We start from the raw sequence: 19480 nt of genomic DNA, 5'->3' as shown, positions 1-19480 counted from the left end.
TTAGATGCAGAGGAACACACTGTAACCCACTTAAACAAACAAATAAAAATAAATCTACTGTTTGTATCTGTCTTCATTTCCTCTAGTTTCACCAAAATTAACTACAAAACATCAGTCCTCACTGAAACTTCTTGGCAGATTAAAACTGTGTGCCGGAACGAGACTCGAACTCAGGAACTTTGCCTTTCATGGGCAAGTGCTCTACCAGATACTGGCAGAAGAGAAGCTGTGAGGATGGGGTGTGAGTCATGCTATGGTAGCTCAGATGGTAGAGCACTTGCCCGCAAAAGGCAAAGGTCCCAAGTTCGAGTCTTGGTCCGGCACACAGTTTTAATCTTTTATGAAGTTTCATATCAGTGCACACACACCGCTGCAGAATGAAAATCTGAATCAGTCTTCACTGTTTCTTTACTGTCTATGATTTCACTTGGCTTAAACACATTCTGACTGGATCCTGCAGCTTCTACCCCGCTTTTTCTTTTGACACTATTCATTTTGTTAAGAAGCACATGAGTCCACAAACGAATTAACTTCACAAATAGTTTGTACTTATTTTTCCTTTTTGATGTCCCTGGTTGTGGTTATAAAGTCCTCCTCACTTTTATTAGATTCATTTCATCATTGTTGGTAATGCATCATCACCATTGGTACAAAGATCAATTGTTGGGCAGCCTTTAGTTTATTTCATGTGATCAAAAATTTATTCATACATAAATTTCAAAAATCAAAGAAATAAAATAATTTTAGCAACAGACAAACTTCATTAATAGTCTGTTAATCCTGGATGATGCCCACGCCAGTAATCTCCCTCCTCCTTCCTTCTTCCATCTATTGTCCACCTTAAGCAACACCCAATTCAAGGATTAGTAAGCAAAGCCTTTTATGAAGATTTGAGAGGAGCGACAGTTACAATAAACTTTCAAGTTCCAGTTTACTTAGCTTGTCATGTTGAGATGGCTCCAGTTCTTCTTGTGTAGGGGTCTGATTCTTGAAGCTGAAAATCTAACATCAGGTCCTCACTTGGTTTGAACTAAATAAACTGGAAGATTTTTGTAGCAGAATTTTTTAATGTAAATATGTTTTCCACCGATTTTCTCACATTTTAGTATATCATAGAGTTTCTTGATTTTTCACATTAACAAAGGCAAAATTACATTGTTTGCACCTATTATAGCAAGAGATCACATCAGAGGCAAGCTTACGACTCTCTCACTCTGCCACCTCTGCGGAAGTAACAATATTCCAAAGAGTTTACAATTTTTCTTAGCAAATGAATTCCTACTAGTTTTTGTTATATTATTCATTTCGATTATTATTTCATAAATGAATCCTGAAATAAACATAGTAAACAGTATGGAGTTGCATAATTAATAATAGCAATTTTAAGGGTACATACAATTCCTAACTTCATATGTTTCTAAAAAAAATAATTTTAACTATACTTTCACAACTAGTACTTATCGATTATAACATCAAAACTAAAATATTTTATAAAGTAATTCCTTTTCATAAATTTTAGCTTGAAAATTATATGAAAGTTTTCAGAAAAGCAACTGATATAATATTGACCTGTCCAAAATTCAAAAGATAATACTGGTATTTACAACTACTGTTGAGGAAAAGTAATGCTGGAGGAGGATGTCCTGTTATGATGTTCACCTGTGTTCTACTCACATTTTTGAGTCACACTAATGATCAGCACATCCATTCAAGGAAATATATGTGTTGTAAAAGTAATGTAGCATGCGTGCATTTCATGTTTGGAGTAGGAGATATCTTCTTTTGCTCCAGCAACAGCTGCAGAAAGTGAAGAAGTCAAACCTTTCCTCAGCTACCCATGGGATTTCAGAGACACTGATTAACTGGACCTCTGCTTAAGAGAATCAATTATGGTGACTGGATTAATGGAAAGAGGTATATATATCAGATGTTATGTCAGGTGGCAGATTTCGTGATGTGTTCTGACTCAACTACAACTACAAGGAGGAAGCCAGCAGCTACAGAAAACCCACAATGAACAAGAAAAACACTTCACCATTGGAGCTAAGATGAAGTGCAGTGTCCTGGCTAGTGTGTGTAAATGCTGTGGGAGGTGCAATGGAGTGTGGTCTCCTAGTTCTTCTGTCTGTAGAAGTTTCTCAGGCACTATGCTTCTGACTGAGACAGGTGCATAATCAAACACTCTACATAGTAGCATATCATTCCACTTCTAGAGGTGTGAGGATATCTTGTACCTTGGTGGCCACGTTTTCCATTAGTGCTGTAACCATGTAACTGTACTTCATTTCATCTGATGAAATTTTCACTAAAATGAACTGGCTCTCAAGCTCCACAAACCATAGTAGTGGACAGCAATGCCAAAAGGGTGGTGGTTTTGTCATGACTCTTAAAGTCATCCCATTAATCTAGTCTAGCTTGGTAATTTATGTTGAAGTATTCATTTGTGTGTGAAAATAAACCCAATGTGACTGTCACAGAAGCAGCACAAATGTATGCTCCAATGTGATTTGGAACCTCGAAGCCAGAACAGTAGTACTAATGTATTTCTATTATGTTGGCATCACCTTGTGTCTGTATGTTCGAATACAGATTTATTCCACATACATTAATCACAAGCTGTGTGGTGTTTGTAGCACTAGTTATGTTACCAATAAAAAGCATGGAGTAAATTGGAGAAAAAAAGCACCATCAAAGGACACATAATAGAAAAGTAGAGACTCAGAATATTTATGCACTATACTGTATCTCTGCATATGCACAAGGAGCACAAGTTACTGAAAATTCTTATTACATTTAGGCTTTCTGTTATTTTAATCATGCCTCATATACTTCAGTGACAAATAACACCTATATGTGTGTGTCTCATGAATTTCGTATGTGGATATGCTGTTTTTCCATTATACCTCTATTATGTACCTCTACTATAAATAATGCATATATGTATTTATAATGACACCACTCATGCAGAGAAATTTTTCCAATGATGAATAAATGAAATTAAATTAATTTGACTACAAGTTTGGACATAGTATTAGAATTTGTATTGTTGCTTGCAGATGTAGTCTGATATACCAACAGAACAGACACTCAGTTACTGCAAGAAATGAAAATGTATCATTTATTGTGTCAATAAGTGGTGTATCCATTGGAACACAATTGAAATCCTTTTGCTGTGTCACTCACTATGACAGAATTTTTTCTAAAGTTTTAGTTGTTCATTCACAAAAGCAATGGCTTCAGTGGTTTTGTATGTCAATGAAACAATATAGCTCCTAAAAACACTAATATTAAAGAGTACAAATTTGTCTTCCTTGCTAAACAGGCATTATAACATGATCCTGTTCTCCAGCAAAACCATCGTTATGAGCATTTTTCTGCCTCTATTTTTAGTACCTTTTTTTTCTTCCCTGGGTGGTGGCGGTGATAGTGATTGAAGAGGAAGTGAGGGACAGGAACTAGTGCTCAAATAACCACTTAAATATAATGATTTACTTTTACATTGCTCCTTCAGAAGGTATAGTCTTCTAGGAAGGCAAAGAAGAATTTATTTCACCACAATGATTTGATATTACAGTCTTAGTAACTCAGACTTTGTTTACATTAGTGGCTAGTATATGAAATACATAAGGTGTTAATTCATATCAACAACAGAGAACAGTACACACATATTTTAAGAAGAAGTGTTTCTTGTGACAAAACGCAAGCCATTAGCTAAGAAAAAATATGAAATTTTTGATGTATAGCTTTACAAATACAATTGATTATCAGTACTGCACACATATATCATTTCTGCTCCCTTCTTGACTATCTTTTTCTCATCTTGTTTTGCAGTATATCTAAACTGTGCAATAGATGCACATAATTCCTTATTTGTATTGTTGCTTGTAGAAGTAGTCTGATATACCAGCAGAACACACACTTAATTACTGTAAGATATGAAAATGTGTAATTCATTGTGTCAATAAGTGATGTATCCATTGGAACACAAGTGAAATCCTTTTGTTGTGTGCACTCACTATGACAAAATTTTTGCTAAAGTTTTAGTTGCTGTTCATTTACAAATGCAATGGTTTCAGTGGTTCTGTGTGTCAATAAAATAATATAGCTCCTATAAAACACTAATATTAAAGAGTATAAATTTGTCTTCCTTTCTAAACAGGCATTATAACATGATCCTATTCTCCAGCAAAACCATTTGTATGACCATTTTTCTGCCTCTACTTTTTAGTTTCTTTTTTTCTTCTCCGGGTGGTCGTGGTGGTAGTGGTTGAAGAGGAAATGATGGACAGGTGCCAGTGTTCAAATAACCAGTTAAATATACTGATTTACATTCTCTTATATACATGCTGGTATAGATCCTTCAGAGTGGCTCAGGTAAAATTCCAGGCACTTGTTAATCTGAGATAGTGCCAAATTTGTAATGGCCTTAATGTAAACAGGATGGAAAATTCTGATCTTCCTTATTTCTTTTCTGTGTGCCATACAAGCTAAAATTTTACGTTTTTTGGCATACTGATGATGATGCTGATGCTATAACTGTTTAATGTACAGAGTGACAGGTACAGCAAAGTCATCTAATTTAAATAATATCCTTATGATAACATAACCTCAGATTATGTTTATCATTAAACCAGGTAAAAAAATTATTTACTGGTTAGAATTTATGCTTAAATGATGGTTTTCTCAACTTGCTAATGAGTTTAATTCACATTGATCTGTGTCATGAGATTATATTTTACTTTTGATAATTAGTTTTTTCTGATATATTCTTTATTTGGACACCTCACTCATTGGGAGAGAAACATATTTCTTATAAAATACCATATAAATCACATAAAATAAGAGTATCTTCACCTACAAATCTGAGTATCACACAAACATGTACATACACTGCTTAGATACCAAGCAAAACTCTTAATATATTGGTTGTATATGTAATGTAGTAAATCAGAATTTTATAACTGTTTCTTTGAGTTGTTCCAGATATAGAGGATTTAAAGAAATCTCTGTACATCAAGTTTTAGGTTCTTTGGAGGCCTCAAAAAGAACACTTTCTTTATATAACACATATGTCACAGGTGTGCCATTTCTCTGCTAGGTATCAGTAAAGATTTTGACACCAGTGACGTTCAGAGATAGTATTAAACTGAAATGTGATGAATATTATTTTTAGAAATGTTGGTGAGGTCCTTATGATTTCTTTATGTGGGGAGAGGCGAAGTGTATAGTGTACAGGACTTCAATAGACACTCCAGATGAGATGATCATCCACTTCACTGAAACTGTAGTCATTATTCATGAAATGCCTGTTTTTTATTGCTTTAGACCATCATTAGCATGGAGATACCAGGTATGCATTAATGTAAGTGGATGCTGTTTTCAGCAATATCCTTAACACAATATTCATCATATGTAATTTGCGTACCATGTCTGAAAATCACTAGCATCGGTATCATTGTGCATGATCAGTAAGTAAATGGTGCACCTGTGATATTGTTGCCACATACAAAGGTATCTGCTTTTGTCTCCTCTAAGCACTCTAAAATTTTGTATATGTAGTTTTTTTACACAATGTACACAATGTTTACACAAAGTATAAAAGATTCTCTTATGACAGATCCAAAAACCTTACAGAATTTCCAAAGGCTGATTCTCTTGAACAACACTGCAGATGACATACTACATCCATAAGCAGCACCCAGTATAAAACTTTAATTTGCCTCATTTCTTTTGGCTGCTTATAGAAACAGCGATAAGAAACTGATCTCCTTTATCGGCACCATTTCTGACACCTATTTGTTCGTTTTGATGTTTCAAAGAACATATATTCCTGGAAAAGTAACAAATTGAATCAAATTTTAATTCATTTTAAACTGTCTACAGCTCTGTGTAATAATGTGAACTTTCCTTAGACATGTTAACACCATAGTTTTTACATATTTATACCCAGTCTAGGACCAAGTAGCAACTCTAATTACAGGACTAATTATGCAAACCATAAACCTTATCATGTGCTACACAAAATAACTTATTCAGCTGAATTGTAAATTAATATATCAAAGTAGATGAACATGAAACCCCTTACATAAGGATATCACACAAAATACTTGCTTCTTAACATGGTTATTACTAACATAGTCAAAAGTGTAGTTTATTTCACAAACAATGTCCTCAGCCTCTGAGAAAGAATTGCTCAAGCTATATATAAGTTTACAACATCCAGAGTGTAATGTGTCATAAATTACTTTCTACACAAAGTGTTTATATGGCATTACAACTGAAGTGTGAGAAATTAATGTACAACAGTTTAGTATTTTACTAACTCTAGTTTAGTTTATGCAATTACTTCAATTAATTTCTCATCGTCAAGTGCTTTAAGTTTCACTGGTTATAAAAATAATATTAAAATTGATGCAGTGGCAAAACAATAACCATGAATATCATGTTCATTAAAGTAAAGAAATCTGGCCCACCATGATTCTTCTCTTGTGCCTACCTCTGCGTCTGAGAAAAGCATTTTCAAGGTATGTCCTCGATTATTTCCTGGGTGTATCCCAATCTCTGTCTTTCCTTACAGTTATTTTATTCTACAGGTCTCTCCAGTAGTTCCCTGCTGTCTTAGCACAAGTCCTTAAGTCCTGCTTCTACTTCTCATCCATGATCTCCATATGTTTTTTTCTCCACTGGTTCTGCAGAGAAACTTTTCATTTTTTATCCTATAAGGCAACTTAGTTTTCAACATTCTTCTACAGGATTACATTCAAATGCTTTGATTTTCTTCTGTTTCAGTTTTTTCATGGTCCATGATTCAGTACTATAAACGCTGAGCTCTAAAAATACATCCTTAAAAATCTGTGTCTCAAGTTTGGGCTGATGTTTGATACCAGTAGAGTTCTCGTAGCCAGAGATATCCTCTTTACTTTTGCTAGTCTACTTATTATGTCCTCCTTGCTTCATCTATCATGTGTTATTTGCTTCCAAAGTAGCAGAATTCCTTCACTTCTTCTCCTTTTTTGTCCTTAATTTTCATGGTAAATTTCTCACTAGTTTGATTTATGCTACTTCTTATTACTTAAGCCTTCTAAAATTTATTCTCAATGCATCTTTTCTGCCCAAGAGCCTGTTAATTCCATTCAGCATGTCAAGTAACTTTTCCTTTCTTTTGTTGAAAACATCAATGTGATCAGCAAATCTTGTCAGTGATATCCTATCATCCTGAATTATAATCCCACTCCTGAACATTACCTTTTATTTCTATTCTATGACACAGAAAGTGACCGGTAGGGGAAATGACTGCATCCTGTCATATCATTTTCATTGAAAATAATTTGTTCTTGATTCTTCCATTCTTATTGTTCCTCTTTTGTTCTTACACATATTGCACATGAAGCCATATTTCCCAATACCTTACATTACTATTTCTTAGATTTCCAAACATCTTTCACTATTTTACATTGTTGAATGCTTTTTTCAGGTCAACAAATCCTACGAATGTGACTTGTTTCAATTTTTTTTATTGGCTTCTCTGATGCCTTTACCTTTCCTAAAACTGAACCAGGCCTTATCTAACAGGTACTTAGTTTTCTTTTCCATTCTTCTGTATATCATTCTTGTTACCAACTTGGAGGCATGAGCTGTTAAGCTGATCAAGTCATAGTTCTTACACATGTATGCCCTTGCTGTCTTTGGTAATGTGTGTGTAGTTTCTCATGTTAGGCTCAGTACTAACACTGTGTAGAACTATTTTATTGACGAAATTAGCAGTCAAAATACAGTATTCAAACCAGATGATCACAAAGAATCTCTTGCACTGGAGCCAAGTCAACTGCCAGTGATGTTCGTTTGTGAAGCAGTGTCTTCACAGAGCCTCCCCCTCCCCTCCCCCCCCCCCCCCTCCTACTGTGCAGAGCATGGCAAGGGAAGCTGCATGAAGTGACAGTGCTAAGATAGTGACATGATACACAGGGGGGTAGGCCTCCTGGGAGCATTGTCATCCACAGAATTGAGGCTGCTGTGTGATGAGGTATTCTAGATGGAATACAGTGGGGCCAGACATAGTGCAAGTGTGTGGGAGCAATGGGAGTAGAAGGCACAGGTGGTGTGTTACCCAGTGGAGAGTATGACGACAATGGAGCAAGGTCCATCAGGGGTAAGCATGGACCATCACCAAGAGGACACCATGGTTGGAGAACTGGGAAGTGAGGGCTTTTGCATTGAAGTCACATGTCAGTGAAACATTTTTTTGCAAGTGCATTGTGGTAGAACCATCTGTGGTCTGGTGTCCTTCAATGATGAGGTTGTCTATAATTTTGACAGTGATGTCCTCAGGAAGGAAGTCACTGACGTGTAGATGGAGTTCAAAAGTCAGCAGTATAGTGTCAATTGCATGAGTAATGTTGGGCATTGGGAGGGAAGGTGCTTGGCCCATGTTGTCATTGAGTGCAGCATTGTTTAATGTCCTCACAGGTTTCAGTCTGTTAATGAATGTGATCACTGATTTACCATTCAGTAAGATGAAGATTTGATCATCTTATCAGAGAACTTTGTGTGGTCTTGTGTAGGGAGGCTGTAGTGCAGAACATACGATGTCATCTCTCAGGATGATGAAGTCATGAACTGTGACAGCTTTGTGGACAAACATTTTTAATATTGAGTGTGGAAGAGCTGGCTGTACTCTGAGGTGTGTTATGTGCTTTTAACATGAGCAACTAGGTGTGGCATATTGATGGGCATAACTGTTGGGGACTGAAGTACAAAGTCTGCCAGGAGAGACAGTGTCTCCACATATAGGAGTTCAACAAGTGATGTTTCAAAGTCATGTTTGTGAGTTAAACAGATTCCCAGAGGGCTCCAAGGAAGCACAACTGACCCAAGTCTACTGGGCATATGAGGACCACCTTTAAATGTGCTATGCCATCATTCCACCATCCCTTACTTTTTGAATGATATGCAGTGGTTCTGAATTGTGTGGTGCCTTTAGATTGGATGCCAACAGCCTTGCCACAGTGCTCTGATCACCAAAGTTAAGCACTGTTGGGCTGGGCTAGCACTTGGATGGGTGACCATTGGGTCTGCTGAGTGCTGTTGGCAAGCAGGATCCACTCAGGCCATATGACACAAACTGAGGAGCTCCTTGATTGAGAAGAGGTGGCGACAGTCTCATAAAACTGACATACAGCTGGTAGTGCAGTGTGCTGACCACATGCCTCTCCATATGCACATCCAGTGATGCCTGTGGGCTGAGGATGACACAGTAGCCTACTTTGAGAAGTATCTCATAGTATTTGGGGGGTTGCATCTGGAATATGATGAAGTTCAGTTCTAAGTTTTATGTCCAGATCATGGGTGAGGACTTTAAACCGATTTTCATTTTGTTCTGTCTCAACAAACTACTCATAATTGATAATGGAAGACAAGACACAGATGTGTGAAAAATGTTTCTCTATGACTCTTCTGTGCCTTTGAGCTGGTGGATATCCATTGTAAACTAGGCTATATAGTACAAGTGTGGATATCATTGGGATTAAGGGTCCTTGAGTGGATTGCACATGTAGTCAACAAGAGGACTGTGTTTGGTGAAAATAATCAGGGGCATCTTTCAATGTCCTGCCCGAAATATTGCGCTGCCTTGTTGGGTGCCATGAGCTCCCTGTCATAAGCTGACTATTTGCTTTGGTATGGTGTGAGTTTATGAGGCAGGAACCAGAGCAGCTTCAAGGTGTCTCATATGATAAGTCTAAAAAGACGACTTCTTTGAGACAAGATTGACACTTGTCTTCATTTATTATGACACTGTTGTGAGTGAATATGTCAAAAACTTGTTTGAGGTGGTTGTTGTGTGATTCCTCATCTGATGAGAAAATTAAGATGTCATATAGGTAGACATAATAAAATAGGAGCATGAAGAGCAGTCCATCAATGAAGCAGTGCCATGACTGAGCTGCATTTTCAAGTCTATAAAGCATGAACTGATTTCCCTAAATTGGTTTGACATATGGTGGGATGTTTCCTTTTGGAAGATAGGAGTAGATTAGATTAGATTAATTATTCATTCCATAGACCCACGTAAGAGGGGATCAACCTGGGTGTTGAACATGTCAGATAAACACATTATAAAAATGTAATTAGAATTACTTTTAATGATCCTCAGTCAATAAACAGTAAAATTATGTACATGAATTAAAATTAAACTTCCAATATTTATGTGTTTAATACTTACATCTGCTTTCATTAAATCCATAATTCACACAGTAGCTAGTTAATTGGCTATTACAACCAAGTATTGTCAAAAATTAAAGTAAATTATTCATTTCAATGATCCTCAGTTAAGAACAGTCAAATTATGTACAAGATTTAAAATTAAACTTCCGCTATTTGCAGGCGTAAGATTTACATCTGCTTTCCATACATCCAACATTCACACAGTAGGTAGTTACTTAGTTGTTACAACCAAGTATTGTTAAAAATTAAAGTATAATAAATTTTCAATAAAATGATCTACTGCACTTGTTGAGAAATTCATGAATGGAATAGAAGGAGTTGGCCACCAGAAATTCATTTAAATTATGTTTGAATTGTGTCTTGTCTGAAAGTAAACTCTTAATGGTTGCTGGTAACTTATTGAAAATATGTGTTGCTGAATACTGGGCTTCTTCCTGGGCAAGACTAAGTGATTTTAAATCTTTATGTATATTGTTATGATTCCTAGTATTGATACTGTGTACTAAGCAGTTAGTCGGAGAAAGAGGGCAGGTCCAACTTCTTTCCCCGTCATTCCCTAATACAATTGGATTGATAACCTCACTGTTTTGTCCCCTATCCTCAAATCAACCAACCAACATTGTAAGCAATGTTGTGGGTGTGTCCATGGGTGATGATAGAAGTACCACATCGGTATGTTGTGTGTGAGGTGCTGCCATGCTGAAAGGAGTTTGTATTCAATGTCTTTAATCTTGCTCCTGATGGTGTTGTTGTGGCATAATTGAAGATTTGCTTCAGCATAAAGTTGGTGGAAATTTTGCAACTGCTTAGATGTACTGAAGCACTCCTAAACTGTCTGATGGTTGTATGGAATGTCCTTGTGCAAAGAAGGTCAGGGTGTGGAGAGCATTGTACCATTATGTTGAGCTGTCACAGGGGCACAGCTGAGGATGCCAAAGATGGAGCAGTAACTAGTCACATGGGTGAGCCTGTTGCTGGAGGGGCCTGGAATCAATCTGAAATGTTTTAGAAAGTCAGTGCTAATAACAGTTTCTACCATGTCCATGATGAGTAATGTCCAGATGAAATGTTCAGTGAGACCAAGATCGAGGGAATTAACCCGTGAGACAAATATGGATTATCAAACCTCTCCCCATGCGGAGATGAACAGGTGTGTAGACAGGTGATGCACATAATGTAGATGCAGGCATAATGCTGACCTTGGAGCCTGTGTCAATGAGGAATTGTCAGCAGCTGGTTAGTCATAGACAAAATTATTGTATGCGACTGCACCAGTGAAGTAAACAGGATAATTGCAATCCATCATTGTTTCCATGACAGAAATTGCATGGTGGTCTGCTGTTTTGGGTAGTGGCAGCATGATACCAGTAGAAGAAATTCTGCTAGACTGTGGTATGATCAGCCACATGTTGCAGCTGTGTGGATGTGACACAGTTGGTGGTGCTCTGCACAGTTATTGCTGCAGCAAGGTCAGTGGCATGTTGCATTGCATAAATGTGGTGGGAATGGTGGTGTTCTGTGCAGTTGCAGGCAAGGGTTTGTTGATGTCATGTGAAGGTCTTCACTTTGGTCAGGTGTGGTGGTATCAGAATCGTCAGTAGTCAGGCAGAGTTGGTGTGGCTTGTACTTGATGGGCTGTTGCATGAGCTGTCATGGAAACTGAGTATTATGACTGCTGCCATTGTTGCTGACATTATTAATACATTGTTTTTGTCATATGATCAAATGTATTCAATCAGCAACTTTAAGGTGTGTGTCCAAGGTTTCATGTTCATGGGTCACAATTGATAGTTCTACTTGCATGGGGAACTTCACAACCCACATAGTACATAGTATGTGGTCAGGCAAGAAATGAATGTCAATCTGTGTGCATAGGCAATGCCATAGTTGTGATGCGGTTGAGTCCTTTACGTCTTTGTTGGTAAATAATGTGATGAATTTGCTCCCCTGGGTAGTGTGTGAGGAGGTGGAGAAGAGCAGCTTTCACTGTCTCATATTTATTATCTGCTGGTGACATGCAGATATCATTTTTTGTGATGGTATGTCCCCCTCAATGTGGTTTAATAATGTGATGAACTCAGCATCATCACTGATGTTGCCACCTGATATGAAGATAATGTCGATGATAGTGAACCACAAGTAGGTCATTCTGGCTGGGAAGGTGGTAGTTTGAGGTATGTCCTGATGCCAAAGGACTGGATGGAGAATGTTCAAAATGGTTCAAATGGGTCTAAGCACTATGGGACTTAGCATCGGAGGTCATCAGTTCCCTAGACTTAGAACTACTTAAACCAGCTAACCCAAGGACATCACACACATCCATGCCCAATGCAGGATTCAAACCTGTGACCATAGCAGCCACAGCAAATGTTCATATTGGAAGAAACACCAAGGAAGTTTTGTCCATAAGTGGCATGACATGACGCACGATAAATTGGATGGAAGTTGATGTAACTGGCTGTATGAGCTCTGAAGTGATCATATTCACATGTGGCACAGTTGTCTCATTGAAAATGATGAAACGTGTACCCAATTGGTTGGATTGCCATGGTTCAGATGAAGCTCAGTTCGTGAAATAAACAGTTACTATGCAAAATCACAGTGTAAATTGTTTGTCAACTTCCATTGTTTGGTGTTGTTGCACACCCCACTGTCCAAGAGAATGTCATCATCAATTTCTGTCACATGAGTTGCATGTGAGATGTTGTCCACAGTGGCTGGCATTGTGACTGGAGAAAAATTGTCTGCCACTGGAAACTGTGCAGCACAATGTAGGCACACTGTCAGCATTGTTGTTGAAGTAAAGGCAGATACATTGAATTTACTTGATTGTGATGATCAGGAGTCACCAATGTAGCCACACAGGTTATGGGGGATCGTTACACTAGGTAAAAACAGGCTTATAAAGCTAGGTAGGCTACATAGCACTACTTTCATTTATGATATGAACATTCACAATACAGCATCCAAACGAAGTGAAGTCCTCAGAATGACTGATTCAAAAAGCCTCAAGCACCAGAGTCAAGTTGGCCACCAGCGAAGTTTATTTGTGAAGCAATGTTCCACAGGTGGATGATATTTTTCCAAAAGTCTGAGAGTATATCTCTAGTCTCATGGTCTCTACACAGCCACATGAGAAGTTGCCATTTCCCCCAAAGATATTTCAGTTATTGAAGGAATGTTGCCTATCACTACATCCTTATTTGCTTGCAGTTCTTCCAAAACACTGTTAAATTCCTACTCAAATACTTGAGCCCCTATGTCTTCTATAACTACTCCCATTTCTTCTTCTATCATTGCATCAGACAAGTCCTCCACCTTATAGAGACCTTCCATGTACTCTTTCCAGGTATATCCTCCCTCTTCTACATTTAAGAGTGGAATTTCCACTGCACATTTAACTTTCAACCATTTGCTTTCAATTTCAATGAATGTTGCTTTGTCGTTTCTATATGCTGAATGTGTCTATCTAGTGACCAAATCCTTTTTGATTTCTTCACATTTTTTCTGCATGTAATTCAGCTTGACTTTCCTGCACTTTCTACTTTATTTCATTTCTTATTCATACTGAAGCATTCCTGTTTTTCCATAAGTATTTCCTTTTTTTTTTTCAATCATTTGAAATAGTATTTCATGTGCTACCTTTGGTTCTTTTGCAGATACCTTCCTTGTACCTATGATTTCCTGTCAAACCTCTGTAATTGCCCTTTTTTGGTATGTCCATTCTTTGTCAACAGAACTGCCTTCTGTGGTACTCATTATCATAATATCTGCAGCCTTGTAGAATATGAAACTCATCCCACCATTCCTTATAGGTTATAATTACAATTTTTCCCACATTGATTCTTGTGGACAGATCTCTTAAGCTTCACTCTGCTCTTCATCATCACTAAAGTGTGATCTAAGTCAACATCTGCTTCTGAATATACCTTACAAAGACTGTATGATCATGATATAGTCCAGCTAGAATCTGAGCCTTTACCAAATGTATGCCCTCCTCTTGTGAGTTTTTATCAGTGTATTCATTACTACTACCTGAAATTTATTGCACAGTTCTATTACTCTTTCTCCTCTCTTACTCCTACTACCAATCCCACATCCTCCCATAGCTCTTTTTTCCATTTTTTCATCTACTAGCATTTCCCAGTCACCCATGATTATTGTATTACAATCACCTTTTACATTTTTAGTAAGTCATTACTTGATCGATGTCCTCATATTCTTTCTCAACTTATTCAACTCCTGCTTGCAACATCAGGATGTATATTGAACTATTGTTTTTGTCATCAATTTGCTGTCAGTTCTAATGAGGACAATCCTTTCACAGTACTGTACACAGTAACTCACCCTCTGTTCTATTTATAATGAATTCTACTCCCATTATATCATTTTCAGCTGCTGTTTGTATTACCCTACATACACAAACCATTATCTTCCTTCCGCTCCACTTCACTAACCTCCACTGGAGTGAGGCTTCGCATTTCGTTCTTCAGGTTTTTTACTTTTCCTAATACATTCAAATATCTGGCATTCCATGCTTCAAGTCATAGAAATTACCTTTTCATTGCTTATTCTGTCTTTTTCTCATGGTAAATCAATCAATCAATCAAATTTTATTGTTGTTCAACTCATAAAGCAATAGACAACGTCAAGATAACTTACATTTTTAACATTAATTACTAAATACAATTTAGTTTGGATTACTTAAGGCCATCCGCTAGATACAGTGTTGATAGACAGTATTTTCAGTTTCAAAAAATTCATCTACTGTGTAGAAAGGATTATTTACTAGTATTCTGTACAACTTAGCTTTGAAGATATTGACAGGTAACTCTTTTAAATCTATGCTTAACTTATTGTACAACTTAAGTCCAAGAACTAAATATGAATTCTGTGACTTGGATAGTCTTTGATATGGTACATCTAAACATGATTTGTTCCTGGTGTTATGGCAATGTACATCCCTTCTTAATGATATATTTGAAATATTGTTCCTAATATACAATAGAACATTATAGATGTACAAGTTTATTACCGTCAGGCATTGCCATTTAACAAACAAGGATTTACAGTGTTCTAACTTATCTGAGTCGCTTATTATTCTTACTAATTTCTTTTGTAAAAGTAGAATGCCCTTTACGTGACTGCTATTGCCACACAGTAAGATTCCGTATAATAGGATACTTTGAAAGAAAGCAAAATATGCTGATCTTATATAACTATTAGGGACATGTCTTTTTAAGTTTCTAATTAAATAGATAACTCTTGAGAGTCTGGCAGATAAATGTTTGACATGTGGTTCCTATGTCAACTTGTTGTCTACTATAACACATAAAAATTTTATACTTTCTAAGTCATGACTCTCTCTTAAGCTAAAGGAAAGTGCCTGGATCTTGCTTTCATTTAGTAGAAAACTGTTCACTCTAAAACATAATGAGCTCTGAGCAAGGGTATCTTTAACTATATTTTTTAGTGTGTTTAAATCTGAGCTTTTATTTAAAAAAGTTGTGTCATCGGCATCTTTTACAAAAGATGGCAGGTCATTAATCATAAGAAAAAACAATAGAGGTCCAAGTACTGAGACCTGTGGCATGCCAGACCTAACATTAATCAGATCTGACTTCTCCCTGTTAATGCATACAACTTGTTCAACTTGTTGGCGGTTCTCAAGGAAGGATTTAATCATATTTATGCTGCTATTAGCAAAACCATAATAGGATAGCTTATTCAGTAAAGTATCATGGTCCACACAGTCAAACATTCTGCTTAGTTCACAAAATGTAGCGTGAGCAAATCCCCTAGCCTCAAACACATCCAGAACAAATTTTACAAGAGAATCCATAGCATCTGTTGTGGATTTACCTTTCATGAAGCCATAATGTTTGTCACTTATTAAGTTTAAGTTATCTAAATACGTGTTAACTTGGTTATACATAATAGTTTCAAGAATTTTTGAGAAAACAGGAGTTAATGATATTGGTCTGTAACTATCAGGACAGTTCTTATCACCTTTCTTATATACTGGGACCACTCTAGATATTTTTAGTACATCAGGAAACTTGTTTTCAGCTAGACATTTATTTATGCAGTAGGTTAAGGTATCAATTATGCAGTCAGTAATACCTTTCAATAAGTTACATGATAAATCATAGTAATCAACGGTATCTGAGGCTCTGAAATTTTTAACTATTTTCAGAATTGTATTGGTACACACCTCTGTAAAGTTGAAAATGCTCTGGTGTGGCCTTTCAAAATAGTTATCGATGAAGTTAAGGGCATTTTCTGGAGGTTTGTCTATTGAGCTGCATATTTCTTCAATAGATTGGATGCAGAATTTATTGAATTCATCTGGGGATATGGCAATAACGTCTTTTCCCTTAGTGTGTGCCACAGAGTTAATTATACTCCAGGTTTTTTACATTTATTTCTAGACTTTTGAATGAGGGCTGTATTATATAGCTTCTTAGCATCATTAATAGCCTGTCTATAATTACACTTAGCTCTGAAATATAATTCTTCATGTAGTTCAGATTTTGTGTTCATGTACATACCAGAATAGAGCATAACAGAGTTTTTCACTTGCCCTAACTGTGGAGTATACCATTCCCTGTTTTTCCTTCTCTTATAACAACTACTATCCTTAATATTTAGAGTACATTTTCTCAAAGGAATATTATTATCAAATGTTTCTAAAAATATAGAGAAAAACTCAGTAAAAACAATGTTGGAAGAACAATGTTGTAGTCTACTAAATAGGGCATCCCAACTGATACAAGTGAGAGCAAGTCTAAATCTATCTATCCTTTCTTTGTTCTTAGGTCTCGTGGTTACAGGCTTTTGGGCTGGAACAGTCTGGAGTTACATTGCTAAGACTACTGTATACTGCATTATGGTCTGAGAAATGAAAACTAACAACATCTGAAGACATATGAGTTCTATTAATATTTGTAAATATATTATCAAGACAAGCAGGGCCTCTGGTAGGTTTGGAGTTAGTATAGTATAGGTTATATTGCCTAAGTACATTTTTGAAATCTGCCACAGTTTTTTTGTCCTGCAGAATATCAAAACTTGAGTTGATGTCCCCTCCAATAACAATAGTATATTGTTCCCATTTTGGTGTACAGAGGGACATTAATAGGTCATCAAATTTCTCAAGAAAGATACTGGGGTCTCCACTAGGTGACCTACAGACTACTGCTACTAATATTTTAAGGCACTCAATTACTGTACCCAATGTTTCAAAGTGCAGTTCCTCACAGGGAGTGTTGATCTCTAGCTTACTATACTTTTGTGTAGGTGGTGCTTTTACTTATATTGCTACTCCACCATTCAAGTGGTGTTTCCTACTATGGCAATTAACTAAAGTATAATCATCCAGCACTTTGTAACCTAGTTTTTCCTTTTTGCACCAGTGTTCACTTATACATAAGATATCAAACAAGTTTTCATTGGAAAATTCATTAACAATTAGGTTTTTATCTGTCATACCCTGTATATTGAGGAAACCTATTTTAAACTCCCCTTTTCACCTCACTTCATTTACGTGTTTACCTGACTGACTTAACATACTGTTACCATAAAGCAGCTGACCAGGTTGTAGCCTAATGGTGCTGGAGTATCTAACCTGGTCTAGGACTGTAAGTTTTTTGACATCTCAGTTGAAACAAAGCTCAACCTATCTAATACTATCCTGATAACTAAGACACAAAAAGTGCTTACAAATAGCTTTGTATTCCTGGTTGGTTTGATCCACTTCCTTATTAACACAGGGCCACTGAGGCAAGTCGTGTCGATGAGGCACATTGACAACAATCACATTGTTGTGGGTCAATGTTTCCAGAGTTTTCTTCAGTGTTGATGTTGCTGTCTCCCTCTCGTTTCTACTGACATCATTTGCTCCAGCCATTACAACTACAAAGTCTTTATCTGTCAATGTGTTGCAGTCTTTCTTGATTGATGCTGATACATCTCAAAGACCTGCCCCTGGTTTTACAATTCCATCTATTGTGCATTCATTAATTGCAGAAGGTCCTCTTTCTGTTAACATAACTGCTAACTTATGTCTCAGCAGTCTATTTCTAGAGATCTAAATCGGAGACTAATCTGGAATCTTGTATCAAAGGAGACATTATCAAAAAACATTTCCAGATATAGGTCACATATCCTGTCAATACACATTGTGGGTCTTTAATGGAGTAGCTTCCCTGCCTTCTGCATCTTCATACTGTTGATCATTGCTGAGTCTTCCACTTTTTAGGAGCAGTATTTCTCCTAAAGGAAAGAGGATGCCCTGAAACTCCATCTACTCATCCACTCTCTTTGATGAGGCTCTTGGCAGAATGAGGGTGATTCCTTATGTCAGAAGTGTTTGACTGATAATGCTGATGATATTTTATTCAAAATTTAAGTAGTGGCTGGGTTCAAACTCAGAACAGAAGACATTTTGTTTGCTAGTCACAGATGCTGCCCCTAGACCTCATCATATCAGCACATGGGGGAACTAGGTCATGTTAGAACATAACATCCAGTACAATTATCACAAAATCGTTATACTAATTTGCTAGAAATAAGTGGATGGGAAGACGGTTTTCCTTGGGTATTACTAAAATGGTGGGTAAGCAGATATCAAAGTGCAGCTGTGTTTGGATTCAGGAGCAGCAGAATCTTTAGTTAAAGAATTTATTTCTTTAATTGAAATTAGCCAGTTTAAGTAACCAATAGGAATTAACATTGCTGTAACAGGTGGGTTAGCACCAAATGTTAGTGAAGTGGATACTGAAAGCAATGCTTGAGGAAATAAATTTTGAATGATACTAAAAGATATTAGTGTAGTAACAGGATTACAAAATAACCACTTGTTGGTATACAAATTTAAAAAATGACTACCTATCATATTATTTCTGAAAAGTCAGTCAGCTCATCTATAAACACAATAAAATTATAAGAATGATGACCAGGGAAGATTCCTGATTGTATATCCTCATAATCAAACAAACATGTACTATGTTGACACTTGTGTTTCATACAATAACTGGAACTGCGGCATGAAGATGATGATGTTTGATTTGTGGGGTGCTCAACTGCGTGGTACTGAGACCCACACAAAGTCTCAATTTTTTTCATAGTCCAATTTTTTACACAGTCCAATCTAGTCACTGTTGTTGATGATGATCATGAAATGGTGAGGACAACACAAACACGCAGTCCCCGGGCAGTAAAATCCCCATCATTCTGTTAATTTTTCTCATTTCCTTTG

The 19480-nt window shown here is 36.7% G+C and overlaps 1 protein-coding gene across 1 annotated transcript in view; it reads right to left on the bottom strand.

Moving 5' to 3' along the window:
• Positions 1-4788: 4788 nt before the first annotated feature.
• Positions 4789-19480, bottom strand: part of LOC126446721 (phospholipid scramblase 2-like) — a 150848-nt gene continuing 136156 nt past the window's right edge. The window contains exon 10 of the mRNA XM_050090985.1: positions 4789-5830. Within this exon, the coding sequence (XP_049946942.1) occupies positions 5771-5830 (60 nt within the window). The 3' untranslated portion in view covers positions 4789-5770. The remainder of the gene's footprint in view (positions 5831-19480) is intronic.

This window comes from Schistocerca serialis, chromosome 1 (genome assembly GCF_023864345.2).
Source record: "Schistocerca serialis cubense isolate TAMUIC-IGC-003099 chromosome 1, iqSchSeri2.2, whole genome shotgun sequence".
In the NCBI taxonomy this organism is placed as follows: Eukaryota; Metazoa; Arthropoda; class Insecta; order Orthoptera; family Acrididae; genus Schistocerca; species Schistocerca serialis.
Note: the sequence above shows the minus strand (reverse complement) of the source record. Positions and strands in the feature narration are given on the sequence as shown.